This window comes from Bos grunniens, chromosome 19 (assembly GCF_055505025.1).
Source record: "Bos grunniens cultivar Pamir isolate PY7600 chromosome 19, Bosgru_T2T1.0, whole genome shotgun sequence".
Lineage (NCBI taxonomy): Eukaryota > Metazoa > Chordata > Mammalia > Artiodactyla > Bovidae > Bos > Bos grunniens.
The window spans coordinates 49,938,207-49,963,510 of record NC_141183.1 but is presented as its reverse complement, the minus strand read 5'-3'; the positions used below and the strand labels follow the sequence as shown (position 1 = coordinate 49,963,510).

The 25,304-nt window shown below is 38.7% G+C and overlaps 1 protein-coding gene across 9 annotated transcripts in view; it reads right to left on the bottom strand.

Moving 5' to 3' along the window:
• Nucleotides 1-25,304, bottom strand: part of ACACA (acetyl-CoA carboxylase alpha) — a 286,860-nt gene that overhangs the window by 76,833 nt on the left and 184,723 nt on the right. For all 9 annotated transcript variants that reach the window (XM_086360402.1, XM_086360403.1, XM_086360410.1 and 6 more), the window contains 6 exons: nucleotides 23,945-23,986; nucleotides 22,672-22,887; nucleotides 21,625-21,780; nucleotides 18,826-19,029; nucleotides 13,871-14,026; nucleotides 11,960-12,106 (listed from right to left, as the gene is read on the bottom strand). In XM_086360402.1, the coding sequence (XP_086216528.1) occupies nucleotides 11,960-12,106; nucleotides 13,871-14,026; nucleotides 18,826-19,029; nucleotides 21,625-21,780; nucleotides 22,672-22,887; nucleotides 23,945-23,986 (921 nt within the window). The remainder of the gene's footprint in view (nucleotides 1-11,959; nucleotides 12,107-13,870; nucleotides 14,027-18,825; nucleotides 19,030-21,624; nucleotides 21,781-22,671; nucleotides 22,888-23,944; nucleotides 23,987-25,304) is intronic.

Sequence of the window (25,304 nt, the reverse complement as noted above, 5' to 3'; positions counted from 1 at the left end):
GTAAAGTCTGTCTTGGTTCAGTTGTATAGCCTTGGACAAGTTGTAGAACTTTGGACAAGCCACATAACCTTGTGTAGCCTTAATTTTTCTAATTATAAAGTGGGGATAATAGTATCCTTCTGGAGGGATTGTTGAGAGGAACATCACATTAAATTAGTACCCAGCCTGGCATATAAAAGTCCTCAAATAGTAGCTATTATCATTATTACCTTAAAAAACCATTATGATTGCCATAAGAAAACCAAGGCACAGAGGAATGAAGTAACTTGTCCTTATACCTAGAATGAATTACTTACTCTTCAAGGTATGAGTCACAATTACCGCTACTAGAGAAATTAAGGAACCATGTTCCAGTCTAGTGCCACTGCACTTAGCTGAAACAATACAGAAAGATAAACATCAACTGTGACACAGACATAAACATCATTGACAGCTAAATGCAATGTATGGATTGGACCCTGGAACAGAAAAAGGACATTAGTAAAAAAAAAAAAAACAAAAACGGGTGAAACCCAAAACAAAGTCGATATCTTATTTAATTGTATTGCACCAATGTTAATTTCTTAGTTTTTAAAATTATACCATGGTTATATAAGAGGTTAATGTTAGGGGGAGCTGGGTGAAGATTAAAAATGGGAACTCTATGATTTTTATAACATTTCTGTAAATCTAATATTAAGATAAAAAGCAGAAAACATAAATGTCAAGATAAAAACTTTTCTCGAGGGAATATATTGACTAGTGGCGTCATTGCTAGTGTTCTGAACAGCCTTATAAAACTATGAACAGTATCTTAAAACACCCATGATGTAATGATAAATTTTAAGAAGACAGCAAGGAGATCAAACTGGTCAATCCTAAAGGAAATCAACCCTGAATATTCACTGGAAGGACTGATGCTAAAGCTGAAGCTCCAATACTTTGGCCACCTGATGCTAAGAGTCGACTTACTGGAAAAGACCTTGATGCTGGGAAAGACTGAGGGTAGGAGGAGAAGGGGACGGCAGAGGATGAGATGGTTGGATGGCATCATCAACTCAATGGACTTGAGTTTGGGCAAACCCTGGGAGACAATAAAGGACAGGGAAGCCTGGCGTGCTGCAGTCCATGGGATCTCAAAGACTCAGACACGACTGAATGAACAACAAAGGATAACAAAATTGCATGCGTACCCTAATAACAGAGGAAGAACGAGGCAGTGGTTAAGAACATAGATTCAGAAACCAGCTGCAATGAATCTGAATCTAATGGAATCTGACTCTGACAGAATAAAGATTCAGTCTGTTTTCTAGCCACATAAACTTAGGTAAGATATTAATCTCTATATGCCTGAATTTCCTCATCAGTAAAATGGGGTAATAACAACCTTGTCTGCTGTGAAGACAAATACATGTTACATCTCAGAATCTTCTACCTGGCATATAGTAAGCACACAGTGTTGCAACACACAGACACATACATATACACACACTCTCTGTCTCTGAAAGCAAAGCATGCTGGGGAGTGGAGTGAACACAAGTAAAGAAAACAGCAAAATGGGATGGTAATGTAGGACGATGGGACTTTGCATTTGTTTCCATTTTCCAAATTTCTTTAATATGCTTATGCCTTGATAATTTAAAAACTTTATAATGAAAGAGGGAGATGGGACTTCCCTGGGAGTCCAGTGGCTGAGACTCTGCACTCCCAATACAGGGGACATGGGTTCAGTCCCTGGTTGGGGAATTAAGATCCCGTATGTTGTAGGGCACAAAAAAAAAGAAAAAAAACACTACAAAATGTTTCTTTACTGGGTAATAGGTACATGGGAGCTGATATTATTAACTCTGTTTTAGTGTGCATTTGAACATTTTCATAGTGAAAAAACAAAATTTAAGGAGAAAAAAAAATTCTCACCAACCTAACAGATTTCTCAAGTTTGAGAGGAACTGATACTAGGTTTTACTCACACTACAACAGATCACATTTATATAAAATTAGAAAGAAGGGAATAAACATACGAAAACATAAAATCAAGACTCACTTTAAAGGGAGCAGAACATCAAGAACTCTGTTGGGGCTCTCATCAACTTTTTTTTTTTTTTTAAGAAATGCTCTGCACTGATGTGGTATAATGTAAACATATGCATATATAGGTTTATACAATATTAATATCTCTACCTGAGAAGTAACTGCTTCAGTGTTTTTCTGGTCTGATGGTTAAATACATATTTATACTTTTAAAGTCAATATTTGTACAATAGACAAGAACAGTGCCTATCAGCTAAATACATATTTAGGACTGTACCACATGTATTACAAACATGTACTAAAATCGAAAGCTCATATTTATACAGAGCCTTTCATCTTGAAGGGGGCTAAAGAGCTTTATAAACATATGTACATAAAAGGACGTTTGCCACTGATAGGCAGGCAAGGTATCACTTCACCTGCTCCCCTGCTCCTTCCAGCAGTCCTGGGTAGGAACGCATGGTGTCATCAGATGCAGGTCTGTGTCAGCTGCGGAGACACATAACACAATCACCCACACTGCCGTGCACAGTCCCTGAAAAGGGGCTGCAACCTGAGCTCAGCAACTGCTCTCCTCCAGAGCAGAAGCATCACGGCCATTTCCAGCTTTGTTTTTTATTTATTCCAGCTTTATTCTCTACCAAACTCAACTAATCACTTGACAGAATTGAATTTGATACTGGAAATGGTTTCTGAATGCAAAATACTTTCTGTCTGATGATGAAAACTAGGTTGAAAAGCGCTTCCCTCTGCTCTTGTTCGATTTAGAGGGAGAGAGGGGGGGAAAAAAAGGGGTCACAACATTCAGGAGAAATGATTCAAAATATCCTATCTAAGAATAGCTTTGTCTCAGAGGATTGGGTCATTACTTCAGAAGACAGTCATATTTGCCTCCCGTTTAATTAGGACACTGTTAAGTTTTTCAGTCAAATTACTTTATATGGACAGGGTCTATCTATATTATATACACAATGGAGGTTTTATATTGAAAATTCTGTAACTGCCATATAAAAGCATACACAAGTGTGATAATGTGATCAGGAATATGACATTCACTGATTTCACCTAAAGCCAAGCTGCCTTGTTTATTAACTTAAAAATAACAACTGAAGGAAATTCCATCCCTGAATCCCCTTGTTTTTAGCTCCTCTCTCCCTCCAACGCTTCTATGCAATGAAACCTAGTGAAATGGACACTCCAGGACGGAGAGCTAAGGAAACAACAAAAGGAGAACACGTAGCCTGAAAGGGGCTTGGGTGGGTTTGTGGTTTTAGGAGCCTCAGACTCAGGCTTTTGGGCCCTGGCAGTGCCACAGACTTCTCTGACCACTGTGTCACCCAGGCACAGACTCACCCAATGGTTCTAGGCACTTACAGCCAGTTAGAGTTTCATTAATATAGCCATAATTCATTATTTTAAAAAATATCTAATTTCAGATTATTTTTGATAACAGAGCATTCCAATTAGTAGGCTTCTTAGGTGCAGGATTATCCACCTAAACTAATTACCTTAAAGTGAGAAAGGGAAGAGGATCAAAAGAGTTACTGCGAATAAGGTGAGGATAAGCAGAAATAAATATCTGTTTTCTTTATACAAGTTCTAAGGAAGAAAATATTTCTTTGGCCACAGTCGGATCCTGGAATAAACACGCACCGACGAGGGAGGAGGGGGCTGGGGAGGAGAAGGCAGGCAGAAGAGAACAGTCTTATTTAACTGTTTTTATGTGGGTAAAATGATTTGTGCCACAGTATTTCCATAAGAAGTGGGGCCATTATTTTCCTGTAGAAACACATTTGGTTTGAAAAGTATCACTGGACAGGACGTGAAAATCAAACCGAATGAATTATTCACAACCTCCGATCAGAGGTGATCATTATTTCTGATGCTCCAAACAGTGATTAGGATTCTGCCCTGAGATGTCATTTTCTCGCTGAGTAACACCAGTGATACAGAAAGGCATTATCTATCTATCCATATATGTATTTTTTTCTCCTGGGAGGACCTTGGTTTAATGTTACTATAACAGATAATAAAAACATGATAACATTAACATTTATTCTGATGGTGCCCATAAATGCCATTAGTCTGACACAAAGTGTCAACACTAATCATGACCCAAAATTAACACCCAAATTGACATCCACATTAATTGTACTATCAGTGTGAACAGCATGTGCAAGTGTACATATGCACACATGCCCACCTGCGCTTTCCAAAGCTGCTGTTGTCACAAAGTAAAACAACAACGTTAAGCTCAATAAAGAAATCTGAAGGGAAAACTACGGGGCGGAACGGGACAGGAATTTGTTTTCAGGGATGTAGGAAGCATCCATCAGGTCTAGCTATGCCGTGGGAAGCAGAAAGGGAATGTCTTTGCCTTGCCTGCCCTTCTTATATCTCCACACTTTTGAGTTCAGCTATGATAATATCTTTCTATATGGATTTAGATACAGGTTAGAGTGTGGCTGAGACGCTGAAGCTTTATTTTCCATGCTGACAATCTAAAAGTTGAGTGTTTCTGGCAAAGCCTCCAGTGACTTTTGTGCTTCTATCGCTAATGCCAGGAAGATGACCATCCAACAAGGTCCTTGGGCAGATATACAAAGAATCCTAGAATATGAGAGCCAAAACAGATGTAGGCAGCCTCTGCATCATGAAGGTCAAAAAACGAAGATCCAGAGAGAAGCAAGCTGAAGTGGAGTTCCTTTTCAGACAGATAACAAAATGCTACCTTTCCTCCTTCCTTTTGTATGTTGGGTAGAGTATTAAATCTTCACTTTTAATTGATACTAACAAAAAACAATTGCAGTTTAAACTCAGAACCTCATGGGGAAAAAATACCTTATGAAATATTAGAAAATACTGTATAGGTCTTAAAAGGCACATTTTTAAACCATAAGGAATTATAATATTTGACTTAATCTGTGCCATTCAGAAAAACCATGGTGAAAATAATGTCAATGCCTTTCCATATTGTATTATCTGCTGGATATCATGTCCCATTGCCTAGTGTCGTATGATCACATAAAAGAGCTGAAAACAATTTCCTTAACAGCTGAAAAACTCTCTTTTTTCATGCTTGGATAATTCAAAAATGGCTGAACAAACTTACCTCAACCCTTCTCAAAAGCGATGAAAGGATAAGAAAAATATCATTTTGAGAGCAAAAAAACTTTCTTCTCAGAGGCTAATTCTTCAAAAATGTTATCAAGATTAGAAGTAATCCTTTTAAACAGGGGAATCATTTTTTCCTGTACTACATATGTACATGAAACCACACTGATTTTTAACACATGTATACAAAATGTCTTAATACACATACCAATTTTAAAAAATACAGGCAATGGAGCACATACAAGCCAGTGGTATTGAAAGACGGGGCACTGGGGTAATGGGTTTGATAGGGAAATTAACCAAGCTGGCCTACTGCAGTTGAGGAAGCCTCACCTATGAACCATGTAACTGAATGCTGAACTCTGATGCTCCACACCACATCTCACCCTCTGGTGTCATCTGTTGCTGTCCCGATGCTCATTATTGCCTCTAGTTGGAGCTGTAAAATTACTTGTCATAGGGTACTATATCACAGCCTTTTTCTGTAAAGTCTTAAAAATTAAGATGTATGAAAATGCTAGCAAGTATATCCTTTTGCTTAAAGGCTATCTTTAGGATTTGCTTTTTTTTTTTTTTTAAGATTTTCTGTTGTGCACCATTTTTTAAAAAGTCTTTATTGAATTTGTTACAATAGTGCTTCTGTGTTTTTTTGTTGTTGTTGTTGTTTTGGCCACAGAGGCACGTGGGATCCCAACTCCCCAAGCAGGGATCAAATCCATGCCCCTGGCATTGGATGGTAAAGTCTTAGCCACTGGACCACCAGGGAAGTCCCAGGACTTACTTTTAGAAAGGCATGGAGGGGCCCTCTCCGCAAGTGCTGCTTTGGTTGGCCAAGGGATACATCAGGATTTCCCAAGTTAGTCAAGTTCATTGGGCCTTGGTTTGCTACTAGTGAAATGAGTCAGAATCAATGAGAAATCTCCAGCTCCAATGACAGGCATTAAGAGGGAATTTGAAAAAAACTATACATATCCCAAAAGGGTTAGGAATTCATTAGAAGTAATTCCATGGCAGGAAGACCTAGCTTTCAAAATTAGCCTGTTTTTCTCATGAGGGACTCAACTTTGGTCCTGAAGATCATTTCAAAGCCTTGTAACTAAATACGCTCTCTTAGAGGCTAAAAGAAGAAATGTACACAATAATTTTAAATAAAACTATCTTACCATGTATTTCATAATATGTCTTTTTCCATACTTGAAATTCCTATCTTGCTAGGCTAAAAGGATTCAAAATTGGTTTTTTAAAGTCCTTGATGAAAAATAAGGTAAGTGCCAAGTATGAATGTTTATATGTCATCAGTGGAATGTGATAGTTTTCTGCTGAGGATCTCAAAGCACTTACAAACACTCTTCCATCTTCAGGGACAGATTGGTGGCAAGGACCATTAGGCTCTTTTTATAACTTGAACACTCAGTGCACAGACCATGATCCTGTTTTTCAGATCTGCTTTTCTCAGGTCTATTTCACAGCTCACCTTCAGCATGCTACAATATAAACATTCCTCTTTTCCAACACATATCTAAAAGACTGATATGGACTCAATTTCCACACCCAGCATGAAAAGGTAAACTGATTTCAAAGGAATAAGACAAAAGCACAGTAAAATACACTCAAATCAGCTTCCCATTCTGGAGCTATTCTGAGGTTAAATCGAGTAAAACAATATGCAAAGGCCTAATGTTAAACTAGAAAAATATTTGGGTTTTGTTTGCATGAGAAATGGTCAACCCTTTCCTTACTCAAGCCCACAAATACTCTCTCCAGTCAAAGGATAATGGGTTCCACTAGGAGCAGAGTCCAGGAAAGCCCAAGCAATTCCTTTGAGGGTATGGAAAATGTCAACCAAGTGAATTAAGATAGAGGGTTATGGTGTTTTTTCTAAAATAAGAGGTCCTTTGGGTTAAGAGGTCCAGCGTAAGAACTGTCAAAATGGATCTACTAATTAATTTCTTCCAATCTTTCAGACGTATATAAGCTTACCAACTTCCTTATCCAACTCCTACATTTTATTTTTGTTTTTATACTCAAATGAGAGATTTCAAAGGACTATGGCAAAAAATCAGTGAGGCGCAGGGTCAAAATGGTAAGATTTGTTTAAGCTAGTCAATACATGTAGAGATATTTATCATATCTCTCTTCCAATTTTTCTATAGGCTTGCAATATTTTGTAGTAAAAAGAAAATCAAAGAGATGCTTATACTTTGGTAGAACTGGACACCAGTGCTTTGCCAACAATTACATGACAACTAAATGTGGGCTGGGCTGAGCAGTTTTAGAACTGAATTCCTAATCACCACCATTTCATTCCTCAGAATATAAAGCAGAGCTGAAGCCAAGATACCAGTCAGAATGGCAACTAGCCTTTCAACTTTAACTTATACTACTTTTTTCCCTCTTCAATCATCCCCTAAAAAAAATGTTTCCCAGGAAAATGTGCAGTCATGATATAAGATTCAACAGATCTCCACCCAAAGGGTTAAATACACAATGGCATGTTCTAGGAAAATGAGGTAAAGCCCACCAGACCAACTGGAAAAAAGAGAAGGATATCACTAGATTTGCCTCCCAAAGCAGGACAATTCAAGAGTCTCATCTGAATGCTAGACTGCTGAGAAGGAAAGACCCTGACACCTAGTGCCCATCTGAAAAAACGAAGTCTTGGAGCCACTACAATTTTAAGCCTGGTAGTGTGTATGTGGAGGTGACCATTAAATTGCATTCAATTTGGAACACACTTAACCCCCAGAAAAAAGTTTAAGGAAATAATGAAGTGCCATGCAAGAATTCCAGTCTCTAACTACCAATCCTTTTCAGAGTACGCATCCTAAACCTAATTATTATAACTGCTTCTAGACAGAGCATCTTCTTCTTATCACCGTTTTTCATTATGACAGGAGCAATCAGAGGGAAGGGATGGATTCATATTGTTAAAAAGCCTGTGTTCTGAAACAGTAAGGAAAACAGGGCCCTCATTTCTATCCACACTACTTTTGCTATAAAAGGTACCTGTCTATCGTATCTTTCATCATTGCCTGCTTTGGAGATTCATCCTGTAGTTCACAGAGAAGTTTAAGGACATTTAATAAAAGGATGCTAATAACATTTCAGAATAAGTAAGAACTCAGTTTCAAGAAGGCCAGTGCTTTCTTTGTCCTTCCGGGCAAAGTTAAGTTGTTCTCCGTCAAGTCGGTTATCAGCCGTTGGCTTGATCTTAGCCTGAGCCTTTTAATAACAGGATTTGGTGCGAAAAGCAGCTGCCTTGGATTGTGAACTGTTACTCAAAATGTTCCCACCTGCAATTACAGCTTCCAACAAATGATCAAAACAGATTAGCAAACTGGCAGGAAAAAGAAAACAATTCCCCCCAAATTGAGAAGTGGTGACTTCTTTTGTATCCAGGTTCAACAGCACACACTCATCCAGGCTGGGTATTTACATACAGTGCCCATCACAGGAGCGTGAAATCAGTCTAGTCTATGTTGCAATCACATTTTCCTCAATTTTCTTCTTTACTTGAAACTATTAGGAAAAAAGAAAAATCCTAGACAACTCATCTTTGGAGCTATTTGCAAGGAACACAATTCACAGATCTGGTCTACATCTTTTTTATTCCTACTCTAAATTCATACTAAACGCAATGCCATTCAAAATCTGACAATGAGAAAAATGTATTCTCCTATAGCTTTCATCATGCATAAGGTGGCATTCCTTCAGTTACATCTCTCGATGGGAAAGGGACAGCTATGAAAACAGAAAACAGACAGCAGCTAACACCACCTCAGAGAAGCTCTCTTTCTCTTGCTTTTAACACAGCCGCAGTGTTCGAAATGCAGGTCACATCTCCGCTGAAACAGCCAATATTCTTCCTCAAATGGCAAACAAGTTCCCTAAAACTAAATGGAACTGAATTGTTCCAAGTTCTGGTTCCATCACCATTTTACCTATTTACTGTCCTGGGGGAAAAAAAAATAGGGGAGAAAGACTGCTACCCACCTAGCCGATGGTCTGCTAAGTGCAGGCTTTCTGCCTTTGATTATGGGGAGAAGCATCTCAATTCATGGGGAAACTCTGCAGGAATCTCTTGTTTTACTTGTACGCCTTATATCCATGGGCTGGCTTTGAAACCCAGAAACTCCAGTCCTTCAAGGTAATGCAGTACCACCCACCATGATGACCTGGTGGAGCCGCCACCTTTAGAGAACACCAATTATGATGATTTAATGTCTATGGAGCATTGATGCTTTTACATCGCGCCTTGGCTCTTGGAACACTAACAGGTCATTTTTTTAATCCCTGTCTTTAATACAACTATTCCTCAAGGCTCTGTTCAGATGCCCATTCTCTTTGGGACTGGACCGATTTGCTCCCGATCTCATCAGCATGAGCTCTTTTCCTTCCCCTCACATCATTCTTGGGATAATATGTAGAGCGCCAGGCTCATGACAAACTTGTCTCTTTGGCCAAAGAAAATTAAATCGCAATTGCTGAAAGTCAGCTTGCCCTGATAAAACTGGGCTCGGCACAAGCAAATACATCCCCCTGCCACCAGCTCTTCTCTTAGGCAAGGCTGTCCCTCTGAGCTCTGACTGCTGAAACTCCATCTTCAGACTGGTCAGTCTCTCAGTGGACATGCTCCATTGTATGTCCCAGCTCTCAGTAACAGTCTGATACTAATAACCCCGACCTCATTCCTGTCATGTGGGGGCCCTATAATCTAGCGCTGGCCACTGACTGACTTCACCAGCCATGCCGGGTATTAGTCACTAACTGCTCACCCCTCCAGAGCTCAAGGACTCAAACAGCAAGCTAACGCTCAGCTTCAATCCTACTCGGTCATTCGATGGAAAGGAAAAGAGGACAAAGAACACAGGCAACGAGGAGGGAAAAGAGTAGGACAAGATGAAAGTCAAAACTGACGAAAAGCAAAAAGAAAAAAATTTTAATACGATTAGATTTCTGGATTTCAAAATTATTATTAAAGCACTGAGCAAAGGAAAACACATGGTCTACTGCTCATAGCCATAGTCCTGTGCCGTTAAGACATCCCTTTTCCACCAAGGTTTGTTGCGTCTTTAAAGGGTTAAAAAAAACCTTTAAATTTTTTTTTTATTCGTGTGTGTGCGTGTGTGTGTGTGGGTGGGTGTCTTTGGGTACAGAGTCCCGTATAATAAGACTATTTGTATTCATACTGGCAGAGTAAACACTACATGTTCATGCCCAGGCAGCTCTGTGCTTGTAATTTCAGCAAGAACAGAGCTCTGTCCCTCTGGGACTTCACTATTCCCCCAGTCTCCACTCGCTCAAACACAGAATGAGAGCTGAGAGAAAGCAGGACAGAAAGATCGTGGCAAGAGGTTGTATACGGTGCTGCCGCTAGCTTCCACGTGGCCAAAAACCTCATTTTGTGTTTTAATTACATTAGTTAAGAGCGTTTTTCTCTCAGTCCCATGTTCACAAGGGTGCCTTCCGTTCCTGAAGACGACACTGTTCAATGAATCAGAATTTAAGTCTGGCACGATGAGGCTTTTCTTTCTGCTGAGGGCTTCACTAAGCAGATGCTACGCACAGTGGCACACACCTCTGCTGCAACTTTGTGTGCCAACAAGTACGCATATACCTACTTTTGTCAAAATTCAATACATCCTGCCTCCCCAGCCTCTCACTTCTGCTAACTGTTGAGGCATTAGATTAGAACTCCTACAAGTCCAATTGGGTCCAATGCTCGCATCCATCTTAATACCAAACGATTTAAATTTGGCAGCCCTGGTATACTTAATAAATAGTCATGCACCTTGTACGTTTAGCAAAATTTTTTGAAAAAAAAAAAAAAAAAAAAAGATATTGAATAAAACAGGAAATAATTGCATTTATCTCCAAAGGTCTACCCAGTCTGTTTATGGTGAACACTCAGGTAGAGATTACTCCTTCTAAGGGACCAGTTTTATCTAGGGATGAGTTCTAAGGTTAAAATAAAAACATATCTCATTTTAGGCTTATTACTATTGTTATCACTGTTGTTATAACTGTACTTTAGAAGCATAGTTAGAATCAGGAAGAATCTCAATGCATGGGGCAGAATATGACTTTACATCATTATTAACAGTGTTCTAGAGGAAAGAGGGATCTAAAGCCAAAAACACATGAGTCACAGGTTCTCTGTTATCTCCTTCGATGTTTAAACTCCTGGTTCTGATGGAGTCCTTTTATGAAGAAAATAATCTCTCATGCTCACAACAGCACTAGATAAAATCACCTGAGCATGAAAAACATACTAAAAACCATACACCAGTAAGGATCCAAATAAGAAAAAACATCCAGAAATATTTAAAGGCTTTTATCATAGAAAAATCTCAGAATCTCAAACATGTACAAAAATAGAGAAAATAATCTATTCCTGTGTTTCTATCACCTAGCTTCAATTAACAACTCATGACCAGTCTTGTTTCATCTGCACTCCCACACGCACATCCCTACATACTTTTGAAGCACTCCTAGACATTAGCTCATTTCATCGGTAACTATTTTAGTAGGCATCTCTAACAGAAGACAATACTCTTTTTTATAAAGCAAAATTGTAATACTGTTTAAAAAAATGTAATCTTATTATCACACCTGAAAAATTAAGGATAGTCCTCACTGTCCAGTCTGTGTTCTCTGGCTAAAGAATTCTGCCAATAGGACTACAACTTCTACTTCAATAAGACTAGACTACTTCTACCAATGCTGCCTATGCCACTCAGATCTTATTTATACTATTTAATGACCACCTCCTTGGAAAGTTGGTATTCGTGGGCACAGAGATAAGAAAGGGGGGAGGGGAATCTCCAGGACTTGCCTCATTTCCTCCTGGAAGCCTGTTCATGTGAACCAGTTGACCTTGATCATCCAACACGAGCTCAGTGTACGTCAGTATGTCTGAAGGCAGAGGGGGCGGTGGAAGGAATGCTTGGGAGGACATAGATTCCCAGAGTTTGATCAGGGACTAGAGGAGGAGAAAAGTTTGACTAATCAGTAACAATCAGCATTTCAACATGAACAAAATAAATATTAAAACATGGTCAATTTAGTTTTGCTCTTTCTCTTCCAAGCATTCTACTGAGCATCTAAATGTTACACCAAATTCTAGAGTTCTCATTCTCCATTAAAATAGACTTGTAATTATTTTTCACATAACATTTTTTACATGCCCCAAATCAGATGCTTTGCCAATAACATTAAACTACTGAGGGATCATGAATCAGTAGGAGACCATTAACAAACACAATGGACCTAACAATGTCCTGGGAAAATTAAAAACTAAAGTAGCAGCAACACCTCTTTAAAAAAGGAAGAAAAATCCTAGAGAAACTTAGCCATAGAAAAATAACCAGGAAACTGACTGACACTCAGCTAATACAAAGCAAACCCAAGAACACAAGGATAGAGTTTCTACTAGAGGTTCAGGGGATGCATGCTCTAGTATATTTTCAAAGCTACATGTCCATACGTGGGAATTAGCTCACTAGAGGTGGATGACTGTTTGTACATATATAGATCGTCTGCTCAGATATGAGAGAACGGAGACACACATCATTTTTAAACCATTCTGATGTCCATTTCAAATTTCATATTACCAAAACGAATGCGGCATGAAGTGGGAACTAGTTCGGTTGTTTTTCTGCTTGACTCAGAGCAGCATTTAAATCCAAGGTGATTCATTCATACCTACAAGCCCAAATCACTGTGCTTACGTCTATTCTATAGGATAAATTATATGGAAAGTGATTTCTGTTTATGGCGCCAGCACTAGGGAACAGAATCAACACTCAACTTATAGGCTGACAGTACTAGTAATACTGAATGAAGACAGCTATGTGTCGAGAGAGAGACCTTGTAAACAAATGGCTACATAATGGAAATCTCTCGTATTTCTGAATAATACAGGAATTACAAATAGACTATTTACTAAGACCACACATATTACTTTATTAAAATTCAAATGTAGTAACTCTGGTATTTTTGACTAGAAGAGTTGGGAAAATTCTATATTCATAGATTTTTTTTTTAAGGACAAATTCAGTATTCTTTTGATACCTTCTTCTGTATCTGTTGCATTTTCTGCTGGTGATATACTTTTCTTGCCTTCTATTGATGGAAGAAAAATCTGCAGCCTAGACATGATTCACCATACAGATCAAAGGAATTTATTTTCATACGGAGGATGAGATTCATAATGTCGTATTTTCTCACACTAGTTTTTTGTTCCACTGTAATAAATCTCCCACAAAAGAACTGATACTTTAAAATGTGTACCATGCACTCTATATCCATTTGTGTATGTTATATACTGATTCTCATCATATTAACCTAGGCTATCAGTTAGAGACCTGGGTTATTTTGGAAAATGAGAACCAGAATTTCAAACCTCTTTTTGACTTGAATACAGGCTTTGGAAATAGACACCTGAAGGTAACTCCTCACAGAGGTCATCATAAACTACCATCAGATGTGCGTAGTCTGTTTACTCTTCTCTACTCAACAGAGGCCTCTATCCTCATCATTCTTCCTGTTCATTCATAAAGAACCATCCACCATCTGAGCTAGCAGTCTCAACCCCAGAAGACAAAGAAGTGAGAACAGCGTCAAGACAATTCCTGCCTTTTGAAAGTGTCCTATTTCAGTGTAAGCTGTATCTGATGAAAATTCAGGAAAAATCTTGTCTCTCTGGCACACGTCAGAGCCCGCACCCCCAGGTAGCCACCTTTACCTGCCGAAACATTTCTGGGATGTCATATATGTATGTTGTCCCTAAGGACTGTGCCTGGAACCTCTTGGATTGAAGCAGGTCTTTGGTCACGTACGGAGTGTTGATTAACATTCCATGTAATGGTCCCTGTTTGTCTCCATATGCCTGAAACATGATCTGCAAGAAAAAGAGGATGGCATGGGAAATTAAAAGACAAGAGAAAAAAAAAAATCACATGAGTTGCCTAGAGGGACTTTTTTTCCACAAATGCTATTTCTTGAAACACATTTTTGGTGAGTTGAATAGCTATGATACACCTCTTAACATTCAGTACATGGTACTCTCGCCTCTACAGATTAACCAACTCCAAAAAATGGTATGTAACCAACCACAAATCACACGCTCCTCCTCTCACTTTTGAATTAGTGGAAATCAACGAGAAAGCACCAGAGTAAATTTCATGTTTCAGAGACAGACTGATAATGCTTGCCTGTCAAAATGACTTGAATCCCATATTCAGAAACAAAGGTCAACTAACCAACTAAGCAGTCCTGGTATTTAAGTTGAGGAACAGCTAGGCACCAAAGAGAACTCTGTTCTATCTTCAAAGATAGAAGGCCAGGTCAAGGCTCTACCGGGTCACCTATACTTTATAGTCCACTTCGTAAGTACAATTAGCTACACAAAGGCTTCAAAGATTTGACACAAGTAGATTTTACCCATCCATCTAGCTAGCTGATTCTTCTGATCTCATAAGACAGAGCCTTTAGTAAAAAATATATATATTTTATTAAATATAATACACATATATATATATTTCTCCCAGTATACTGTGTCTACAACTAGTGAATAGCTCCTACAATACCTATATTTGTCACATAATAAAATCACACCAGTTTTTAATCATTTTAACTCAAATACTTCTAGAAGAGTACCTCATATTTCATATATTTAGATAGTTTTATTTGCTTATGAATATTTATAAGGGATGCCATTATTTCAATTCAATTAATATTTGTTGAGTGCCCAGGGCTTGTATGACACTAAGCTAGGCACTTTATGCATGAATACATAAAACATAGATTCCCAGTGCAGTGAATACAAATGGACACTGGGAAGTGAGGGTATGTGTGTATACCCACCTATCTCTTCAGGCCTAAAATATATAAGCTTAAGTCTACCATTAATGAATAGATTTGCAGGCCTGCTAAATAGGCACCAGGAGAGGATGAGGTATTCTCCTAAATCCTGGGTACATTTCAAGTAAGTAAATCGTTAGCCCTTTAGATCAAAAGGAACAAACGTGTTCTACTTACTTGTCAATCAGGTCCTATTCTGGGCAAAATCTGTTGTGGACTGCTTAAAGACCCACAGAATCGAGCTCCCAATCCTCTTCCACAGAGCTAATGATGAAAGTCCCCAGGTGAGAGGTAGAATTAGCAATGTCTTAGTCATATGGGAGGCAGAAATAGAAATGTTCCAAGAGATTTGAAGTTTTAAGTGAGGCTAGGGTGTAAGTATGTAAAAACTGGACTTAGAGGAAATAACCCAAGTCAAAATAAGGGGAGGAGAAAAAAAATAGCAAAAGCAATAGGTTCTTGAAACTACTGGGTTGGCCAAAAAGTTTGCTTGGGTTTTTACATAAGATCCTATGGAAAATCCAAATACACTTTTTGGCCAATCCCAATACATTCCTGTCTTACTAGGAAAGACAAGACCAACAGGTACAGTTTTTGCAAGGTCTGGAATAAAGTCAAGCTGGTCATTCAAGCAACATAACTCTGTGGACTGAGAAAGCAGGTTGGAGAAAGCTCTCTGGGTACTTTCACTGCTGGTGGGAATTTAACGGGGTTAAATTAAACTTACTACGCCTCAGTAATTGTACTCATAGATTTACTCAAATGAAAACAAATCTATACAAATATTTGGAAATCAATGTTCACAGCAGCTTTACTCACAATAGCCCAAACTGAAAAATAAAACTTCAGATGCCCATCAACAGGTTAATGAATATAAAAATTTTGGTATATCCATAAAATGGAACACTACTCAGCAACAAAAAGAAGCATACCCATGATTCATACAACATGGATGATTCTCAAAAACACTACCTTTACCAAAAGGAGCCAGACACAAAATAGCACATATTGTCTAACTTCATTTATCTGATATTCCAGGACAGGCACAAATTACTCTATTGAATTAGAAGGCAGATTGGTGGGTGGCTAGGGCTGAGGAGGGTGCCTGACTGCAAAGGAGAACAAGAGAATTTTTGAGGGTGTCAAGTGGTCTCTATCATGACTGTGATGGCGGTCACAAGTGTGTACAATTTGAGGATAAATTAAACTGTACACATAAAATGAGTGCCTTTTATTACATCTAAGTTCTATCTCAATAAAGATGATTTTGAAATGTATATTTCTCTCTTACACTGAACATTAGAAATCAATGGACTTATGTAATGGATTACTCAAATCTCCCTACTCTGACTGCCTGACATCAGTGCTCAGGATAGCTAATACCACAAAGACTATACAAGGAAAGTGAAATAAAATGAAACTCAAGCCAGTCAACCTTGCTTCTTGTTGACAGAAAGAATGAAAAATTACTCTTGAACAAGAGGTTGATAACAATGGATGGCCCTGGAAGTCTCCGAATGATAGATAACATAGATAACTGTTGTAACAGATACACATTAGATATATTAGATATATTATATTAGATAGTTATCTATCTATGTTACCTAATTCCATTTTCTGCTATCATGGCCACAGTCATTAAAAATTGATAAAGTATATACTTTACAAATTCATGAACATATGTACATATTTTATTTATCACACACCTGTTACCAGAGGCCATCAAAAGGGCTTCTCCTGGAAAAAAATCTCTGATCCCATACAGTCTGCTCCCTTAGAACCATGGACTTATTTTTTAATGGCACAAATCAAATCATACAACAGAGAAACTAATTATCTGTCTTCTTCCATCATGGGTAAATTTCTTGAGAAGAAATATCACTTTTTACCTCTGTATCCCTACTGCTTGATACATCGTAAGTGGTCAATAAATGTTAAATTACTGAACAAACAACTGAATGATACGCATGGTCCTATGCTGTTTTAGATTTGTGTAATGACACACTAGAGCACAGAAAGGGGAAAAATAAATTGCTGATAAGCATCAAGGAGGCTTTCGGAGTGCCAGAACTGAGCTAGAGGCTTTCTTTTGTTAGCTCCCTCCTCCAGCTGTGGGCTCTTGCACTCGCACTTGCCAGTGGCCACTGGATCTCAACTGAAGAGCCGGAGGGAGACCCCTTTCTCCAGGGCTTCCTAAATACACAGGACCCATGGTAAGAAGGGAGCTCCCTCAGGCAGAAGGCAGCTCATTTATTTTTCAAATACTTGTGCCAAACATAAGACACTTAGTGGTGTCTGACTCTTTGAGACTCCATGGACTGTAGCCTGCGAGATTCCTCTGTCCGTGGGATTTTCCAGGCAAGAATACTGGAGTGAGTTGCCATTTCCTTCTACTAAACCCTGAATAAAGGCATTTGTGCCTCTCATGCCCCTGTGTCACCACTGGCCAGCATGAGGGAAATCTCAGAGCTTTCTAATAAAAGAAAGGACAGGGGGAGTAGTTATGAAGAACAAACATATTTATCAAAAACATTAAAATCTCAAGTGGCCATCTTATTTTTCACAAGAATAGACCTGCCTTGAAGCCATTGTAGAAGTTAATTAAAAACATCACTGCCCATGGAAAGCTTTGACTGAAAATGTCTTTAAGGTTGTCTTGAAAAACATCAAATGCAGCGAAAATTATTGAATACTCTTTCTCTTGCTCACCCCTTGCACTCTTGCGCGCACTTTCTGTTTTAACTGTTCACTTCTCACAGGATAGATTTCTCTGGCCATCTAAGTGGGAATCAAAGCACGAAATGAAAGGTCGCTCAGACAACTGTCCAAGCCCAGAGTTTTAAGATTTGTCTTCAAAATCCTGGCAAAAAAGTCTTTTCTTACTGCTGTTCCCAGACTTAAAAGGACGTAGATAAAAACAAGAGACACATAATCTCTTCATCACCCAATACATAGAATAGACCGAGATCTTATGTACAGATACAAAGGAGCAAGTTCATCCTTTAACGACAAGAAAGGCACTTGCCAAGTTCCGGCCAGAGACCTAAAATTAACATCCCAGTTCTTAAAAAGATGTGAATAATGGTGAACGAAGCTCAATCCTGTACCATAGCCAATGGCCCAAAGATTTAGAAACTAAGGTGATCAAACAGATTAAAAGGGAATTCTCTGTTATCATAGAACCAATCTACTTTGAAAGTCACTTTTCATTTTCACATTCTCAATTCTTCTACCTGAAAAAATAGGTTAAAGTTTGCCACTTTGCTTTTTTATAGATATATGATACTCTGAACTCTTTGAAGGCAAGACAAAGTGTATAAGTGCAACAAAGGGTAAACAAGATAAAATCTCTGCTTGATCTTGCTCAAGCTATTATTATATTATGTTGAAACTTCTTTCTTTGAGATATTTCCTACTTCAATAATTCTCCTTCCTTTCCTTGCCAAGGAAATTCTCCTTCCTTCCTTGAGTGGTCTAACTAGGCTGAAAACAGGAACAAGGACAAATCAGATCAGAGAAGACAAAATTCTTCAAGCAGCCCAAGAACCCTAAATCACACAATGACTCTGGAGTCAGGTTCACTTGGCACCTGTTAGGGCTCCCCAACTCATGATCAAAGGTTAAGGGTTTCAAAACATTCAGGATTATGACAGAGGCGCTGCTTATGAGGCAAATGAAGTGTTTCAGGTTCATGCAACCATTTAAGCTGAGCGAGGAAAACCCCCACTAAGTGGAAAAATGGGATTTGTGAATTTGGGTCTTTCTGTAACAAGGACAAGTGGCTTCTCTCTGGGGGAACCAAGTCAAAATTTTGAGGAGCCTGCTTAACTACTGTACCTGTGCTGTCCTGGAATCAGTCACTTCCTTGTACAGGCTGATGTCCAAGTAATAGCCAGACTCGTTCGTCAGGAAGAGGCGGATGGGAATTGCTTTTCCAGTTGGTGTCAGGCGAATGTTGATTTTCAGTTCTGCCTGGAGGACACGCAGCTTCCACAGCCGACTTCCATAGCGCATCACCATGCTCCGCACGGATTCCTCAATCTGACACAGACACATCACCAAGCACAAAAATTCAGTGCCTTGTAACCAGCACCTGACTCAGGTCTGCCCATCTTTGGGAAGGGAGAACGGGAACAGACCCTGGTTTCTGGAGATGTGTCCTCCACGTATTCCTTCCAAAAAGACACACAGTTTCTCCCCAACCCTACGCTTAGAACAAGTCAGGGACAATTTCATGCTGGCCTGGCATTTGAGTGGTTTTCTCTGGCTCACAACACCCAAATCTGTGCAACTCCCTTCCTCTTTCCCAACTGTATTCATATTCTATGCCAAAGATCTGCAATATCTAAAATTAGAAGCCATGGGATTTAAGAGAAGGCCCCAAATAAGAATAAAATCTCTAGTTAAACCGCTATTAAGTAGCATTTATATGCATGGTAACTACGTTTCATTGCACTTTCAGGACCTTAAATCAACATAGCAATTATCACCATGAGCTTTTTTCCATACAATTTTATTAAACTTTATAATATATGTTTCTTGGTAAATTGCACAAATTAAAGAAAGGCAATTTGTAGGTGGTGCTAGAATGTTCTCTCTAAACAGAGCTCTGAAGCTAGGTCACTGCTAAGTCCAACTAGGATTTAACGAGATGGGGCAAATGTTCCCTCATTTTTCTTACCTTTGTACCAAGGCAGCTTAGTGGCCCTCATTTTTAGGGTTTGGTGAGTTATTTTAACCAAATGGCCTTAGATGTGATTTTTCCTTATTGACACACTAAAGCAAAAAAGAATTTTTTTATTCCCAATATGGCTATAGGCAGCTAAGACATACTACTCAAAACAACATTTTCTTAAATGAAGTATCTCTCTAAAATGCTTTCTCAATGTCTTAGAGAATTTTTTTAAAAATCTCATGCCATCCTTCACTTGTGACTCTTTGGAAGTATGTGCCACTCTTGTAGTTTATTTCTGCTCCAAAGAATTTCAGGTTAAAATGAGTTTCAAGGAGTTAACATCTCTATTCCTACACTTGCTTGTTAACCAAGAGATATCTATCCATTCTTTTTTTTGAGGGAACAAAAGTCAACAATTTCTAAATAGAGGAAATTGACAGCTATCTATGATTAGAAAGACAGAGTTAGGGCATATGAGCATTTGGAGTAGAAACAGAGAGGCTGACAGCAAAAACTCATTGAGGAATGCTAAGTCATATCTACAAATATACTGATAGAGTGTCCAGGGCACGTTTTAACTCTCCTAGTTTCATCAATCCCAGGATGCTCAAGAGAACCTTTGCTTAAACCGAATGATGAGACTTTGAGAAACTCAGTAAGTAGCCCTGACCTCGGCTTTCCTGGCAGACAAGGCAACTAATCAGTAGTTTGAGTCTAGAAGAAAAAAACAGTAGAAAATGATTTCTCGGGTCTTAGACGCTAAGTTCAAAAAGCAAAAGTCCATGCCTACAATGGCTCTTGAGAAAGAGGTCTCCTATTCAAATATACTGGTTCTCCTATTCAAATTCCACAATATCATAAAAAGGTTAGAGGGAGTGGAAACAAGAGAGCAACCCGTCTTTACTACCCCTGGGATAAAAGAGTACAGAGTCCCTTTGCTTTCCTTCCTTAAATTATATGGAATGCATTTTAGAATAGAGCCTTGGGGAACAAACCAAACATTGTTATGTGTGGAATTCCACATCAACCAAATTTTCCTCTGTGGAAAAATACTAATGAGAAATAGGTTAGACACTTTGGGAAGGTGTATTACTGCTCAAAGGCCATCAGATGACCAGTAAAAAGAGGCAGTAATTTTGCCAAAATGCCCAATAATAGCAAAGTTAGTTATACTAGATGAGAAATCCTAGGGAATTAAACAAAATAGGACTGCTATCATGGTAAATATCGTAAAATATCCAGTTACCAATGGAAGAAGAGGAAGAAGTTTTACATGTTTGTACTGCTTGTAAGTGACTATCAAGATAACATCAAACCACCTTCAGTGTTTTAGACCTTATACTTAAATGGATGTATTTAATTATATACAAATTACATCACAAGATTTTTAGTGGCTTATATCTCCTGCAATACAATGGACTAGATACACTTTTAAACTATATCCATGAAAGCAAACAAAACTATGAGTTAATATTTAATGATTACATTAAAATGTATGTATCAATGTAAATTAAACATAATTATAAGTTAAAAACGTAAATTAAAATGTATGATTATGAAATTTCTACTCACAGCTAAGTCTCATGGTAAATTATGATTGCTTTTAAAAATTTTAAATCACTGTGTTTAAAGGTTATTTACTCAGAGATCACTACAGCAAGGGAGTCAGACACCATCACATGCTTTTCAGCAGAAATTCAAAGGCAGGTAGTGGAGAAGTAAAGCTTCGTAGTAGAACAAAGAGACACCTTCAGTTTTGAGGTATGCTTTCAATGGTTACATCAAATTTTTGATATCATCCCAGAAACCCAGTCCTAGAAGCATTCTGTAAACTTTAAGGATCGAGGGTTCAGTCACCTGACCAAGAAAGTACCTGTTTCCAGGTCCAAGTGCAAACAAATAAGAATGACTCTCTCTGCTGTGTTGGCAGGTGCTGGGTGCAAAGCTACAGAGAAATGTACCTTCGATGGGTCCATGATGACTGTAGGAACAAAGTTGAGGAAGATGTGGTTGCAGTCAGTCCGGACATTTGTATTGTTAAAGGCGACTTCCAACTCATCCATGGCTTCCAGGAGGAGCCGCTCCCCTTCATTTTGTAGATATTCAAAGGAAGCTTCCTATGCAGGAAAGAAAATCCCATCAACATTAATGTTTTATAGGGTTGGCCAAAAAATTTGTTTGGGTTTTGGCCAACCCAACTAGTCATAAGGCTGTTATGTAGATATTATTTATCTTTCTTCCTGGGGTCAACCCAAAGACCACAGGCAGCAGGGGCTAGCAAGGGTCAGATAAAGAGTTCCCAGCAGCCCTTCCTCCTGCCTGTTAGGTACCATTTTCTTACAATAAGTGGAGATCCTGGGCACCCCCACAGCTGCAACCCTAGTAGGGTCACAACTGCCAGACAGAGCAGCGTAGAAAGGAAATCTGTTTAGAGAGGAAAAGTTGCAGAAAGGTTATGGCTATGGGATGCAGGAACAAGTCACAGACCAGCTGTGTACAGAAACTATCCCCACTTTTAGACAGGTTTACCATGGAGTCGTCTCTAACTTTTCATTTTATCCTCTATCATCATCCAAACTTCCCTGTGGTTTTTCTGTTCGCATGCTTTTCCTTTTCTCAAGCAAGTACTATCATGCGTCCATTTCCAAGAAAAATCAAATGAAAGGGGAAAAAAAGCCCTTAATTGCACGGAATATTTACCTCTGTGAGAGAAGTGACTCTTAGGCTTCTGGTGCATATTGGACAATAGGATGAAAGAGAACAAGAGCCTTGATTCAGGAGGAAAACCTGATTTTGAATCATGGCTGTGTCTCTGTCCCTTCCCTCAGAGATAACTTTCCATTAAAGTACAGCACCCAGGGTCTTCTCTGGTGGCCCAGCGGTTAGGACTCTGTGCTTCCACAACAGTGGGCATAGGTTCGATCCCTGGTCAGGGAACTGACATACTGCAAGCCGAGTGGCATAGCACCCCTGCCCAAGAAAAAAAGAGAAGAAAGTACAGCACCCACCTTGGTGACCAGATCAGAATGCCTGATGATTGCACGAACAAAGAACCTGTAGTCTGTCACTTCTGTGCCCACTTCCACCTTGGCTGCCCCAAGATACAAGTGCATCTTGTGATTGGCACACGGGATGGCAGTAAGGTCAAAATTTCTCATCCGGTTCAGCTCTAACTGGAAAGCTAGGGCAGGCTCCAGGTGACGATAGATACGATCTTCCTCAAACTGAATACAAGAATTGGAGGAAAGAACAGCTTACAAGAGGCAGTTACAAAATTATATTATGAAATTGTATATAAAAGAAATGCTTAAAAAAGAAACATAAGCCATGTTGTGCCAAGGAACCAAAGGGGAAGAAAGAGGAGCTACATACAAGGAAACTGCGATAACTGACGTAAGATTAGGCACTAGAGGCCCTGTTTACTTTGTAAGCTTTCATCATTTATACTCTTACAACTGGTGATGCTCTCCATTAAAAACAAACAAAACCCCCCACCTAGTCCCTCAGAACTCCTCTAGCATTTAAAGCCTTCATAGCTCATTTTTTTTTATACAATTAACCAAACTAATTCACATTACTATCTATTTCACATACCAGTGTTTTAGTTTTATCCAACTAATCTAAAACACGTATGGGCAGGATCCATGTCTCATACTCTTACCATTTCTGGCAGACTGAAAAAGGACACAGGAAAACAAATGTTATATAATATTGAAAAATAGGTATTTGGCTATGGAATATCCTGTATCCATGCATAATTATTCATATTTCTTTTTTAAAGTTGCATTTACATTTACTGTATGTTTTGCTGAAGCCAGATATGTTTAGAGTACATCTCCATAGAGTAAATGGAGAGAGAAAGCCAAAAACATAAGCTAGTAATAAGAAGAAACCAATGTGGTCTGAAATTCTATATTTTAAAATTGAAAAATGCACATAAACAAGCCTTGATAAATGAACTGTCTGTGGGTGACGAGAATAATCCAATAACTATAGTAGTCCTTTCATATTACATCATTAGGATTATCCTAACGGATGATTTTGAAAGTTATCACTGTCTTCGGTAGGTCAGGACATTACAGTGTTTCCTGAACCAAACTCTTTTGAAAGGGAACTTTGTTTAGTTCGAAGATATATGTAAGACAAAGGGAAGTATAAGTTCAATTAGAGAAAGAAGATGGTAAGAACATATGGCACAGATATACTACTCTTGGGCTTTTAAGGAAAAAACAAAGATTAAAAAAAAAAAAAAAAAAAAGAGGAAAAAAAATCAGTCCTTACCTTATCCCTTGCTCGGAACGTGAAAAATTTAGGAAATTCTCTCTGCATTAAAGAAGGAGGGAAAATGTGTCAGTCTTTCATAGATATGACTCTTTGGGGATAAACACATGGTAGAGAAACAGTCAAGCATCCAGAAGACAGTTGCCTAGAAAACACGATCCTTACCTAAGCTTAGTCTGGAGAAAATGAATGATTCTCTGGATAACCGTCACTTTGACCCCACTTGCAAATTTGAGAACCACCACGATACTAACCCGACTAACAGCTACCCTCTTCTGGGGTGAAAAATGGTATTTTTTTCATCTCCCAAGTGGAAAACGTCTTCTTGGCTGCTACCCATGGCAGAAACTGGCACATAAGACCAACGCGTCCTTATACTGCAGCACTGCAATAGTAGTTACTGGATTGATTTCCCAAGTTTCTCCTTAAGAGACTCAAAGTGTAAACTCACCAGAGAACATAGCATCCCCAATCCATGCTTTTTTTCCCCCTCATTCCCTCTCAAGTTAATAATTTCAAAGGTTTAAACAATAACATTTCAAGACAAAGAAAAGTGTGAGATATTACTTTGGTCAGTAGCCCTCTATGTCTAGGAAAGAACAGGGTGGAGCTAGTGAACATGCAATCATTAGGTCTTACTGCTCTTTTGCAGGGCATTACCCAAGAAAGCAACCAATTTACTAGAACCTTATTAATTAACAAAGATGAATTCAATTAGCAGAGTCCATTAGTTTCTGAAATTTAACTTATTAACACCAAATACCCCTGTTTCTCGGATGGGAAACTCTACTGGCAGTGTTGGAACCAAGTCATTACTATTTGCCTCCATAGGAGGTTTCATTAAGGCATCTTCTTCATTATGAGTGCAATGTAATCAAACACTTACGGGTACAAGGCAGAGAGACCAGGACTAGCTGCCTAAATACCCGTCAATGAACTTCAGGAACCATGAAGGAAACATGAACTGAAAGCCTTGTGGGTGGCAGGTGCTCTCATGTGCTGACCGTCGAATGTTCTCAACAACCTCTCTGGAAGAGTACTGCTTTTTTTTTTTCAAAGTAAGTTTTTATTGTTGTATAGTTGCTATGCAATATTGTGTTAGTTTCCACTGTGTGGCAGTGAATCAGTTGTACATATACATATATCCCCTCTTTTTTGGAATTCCTTTCCATTCAGTTCAGCACAGAGCACTGAGGAGAGTTCCCTGTGCTACAGAGTAGGTTCTCACATAGTATCGTTAGTGTGTATATGCCAATCCCAATTATTATGACCCTGGAACATGAACTTGGGTCTAAGGCTAGAGCCCATGCCATTTCATCTCTACCTAGCAAGTATAGGATGTTAACTATTTATTCTTCTT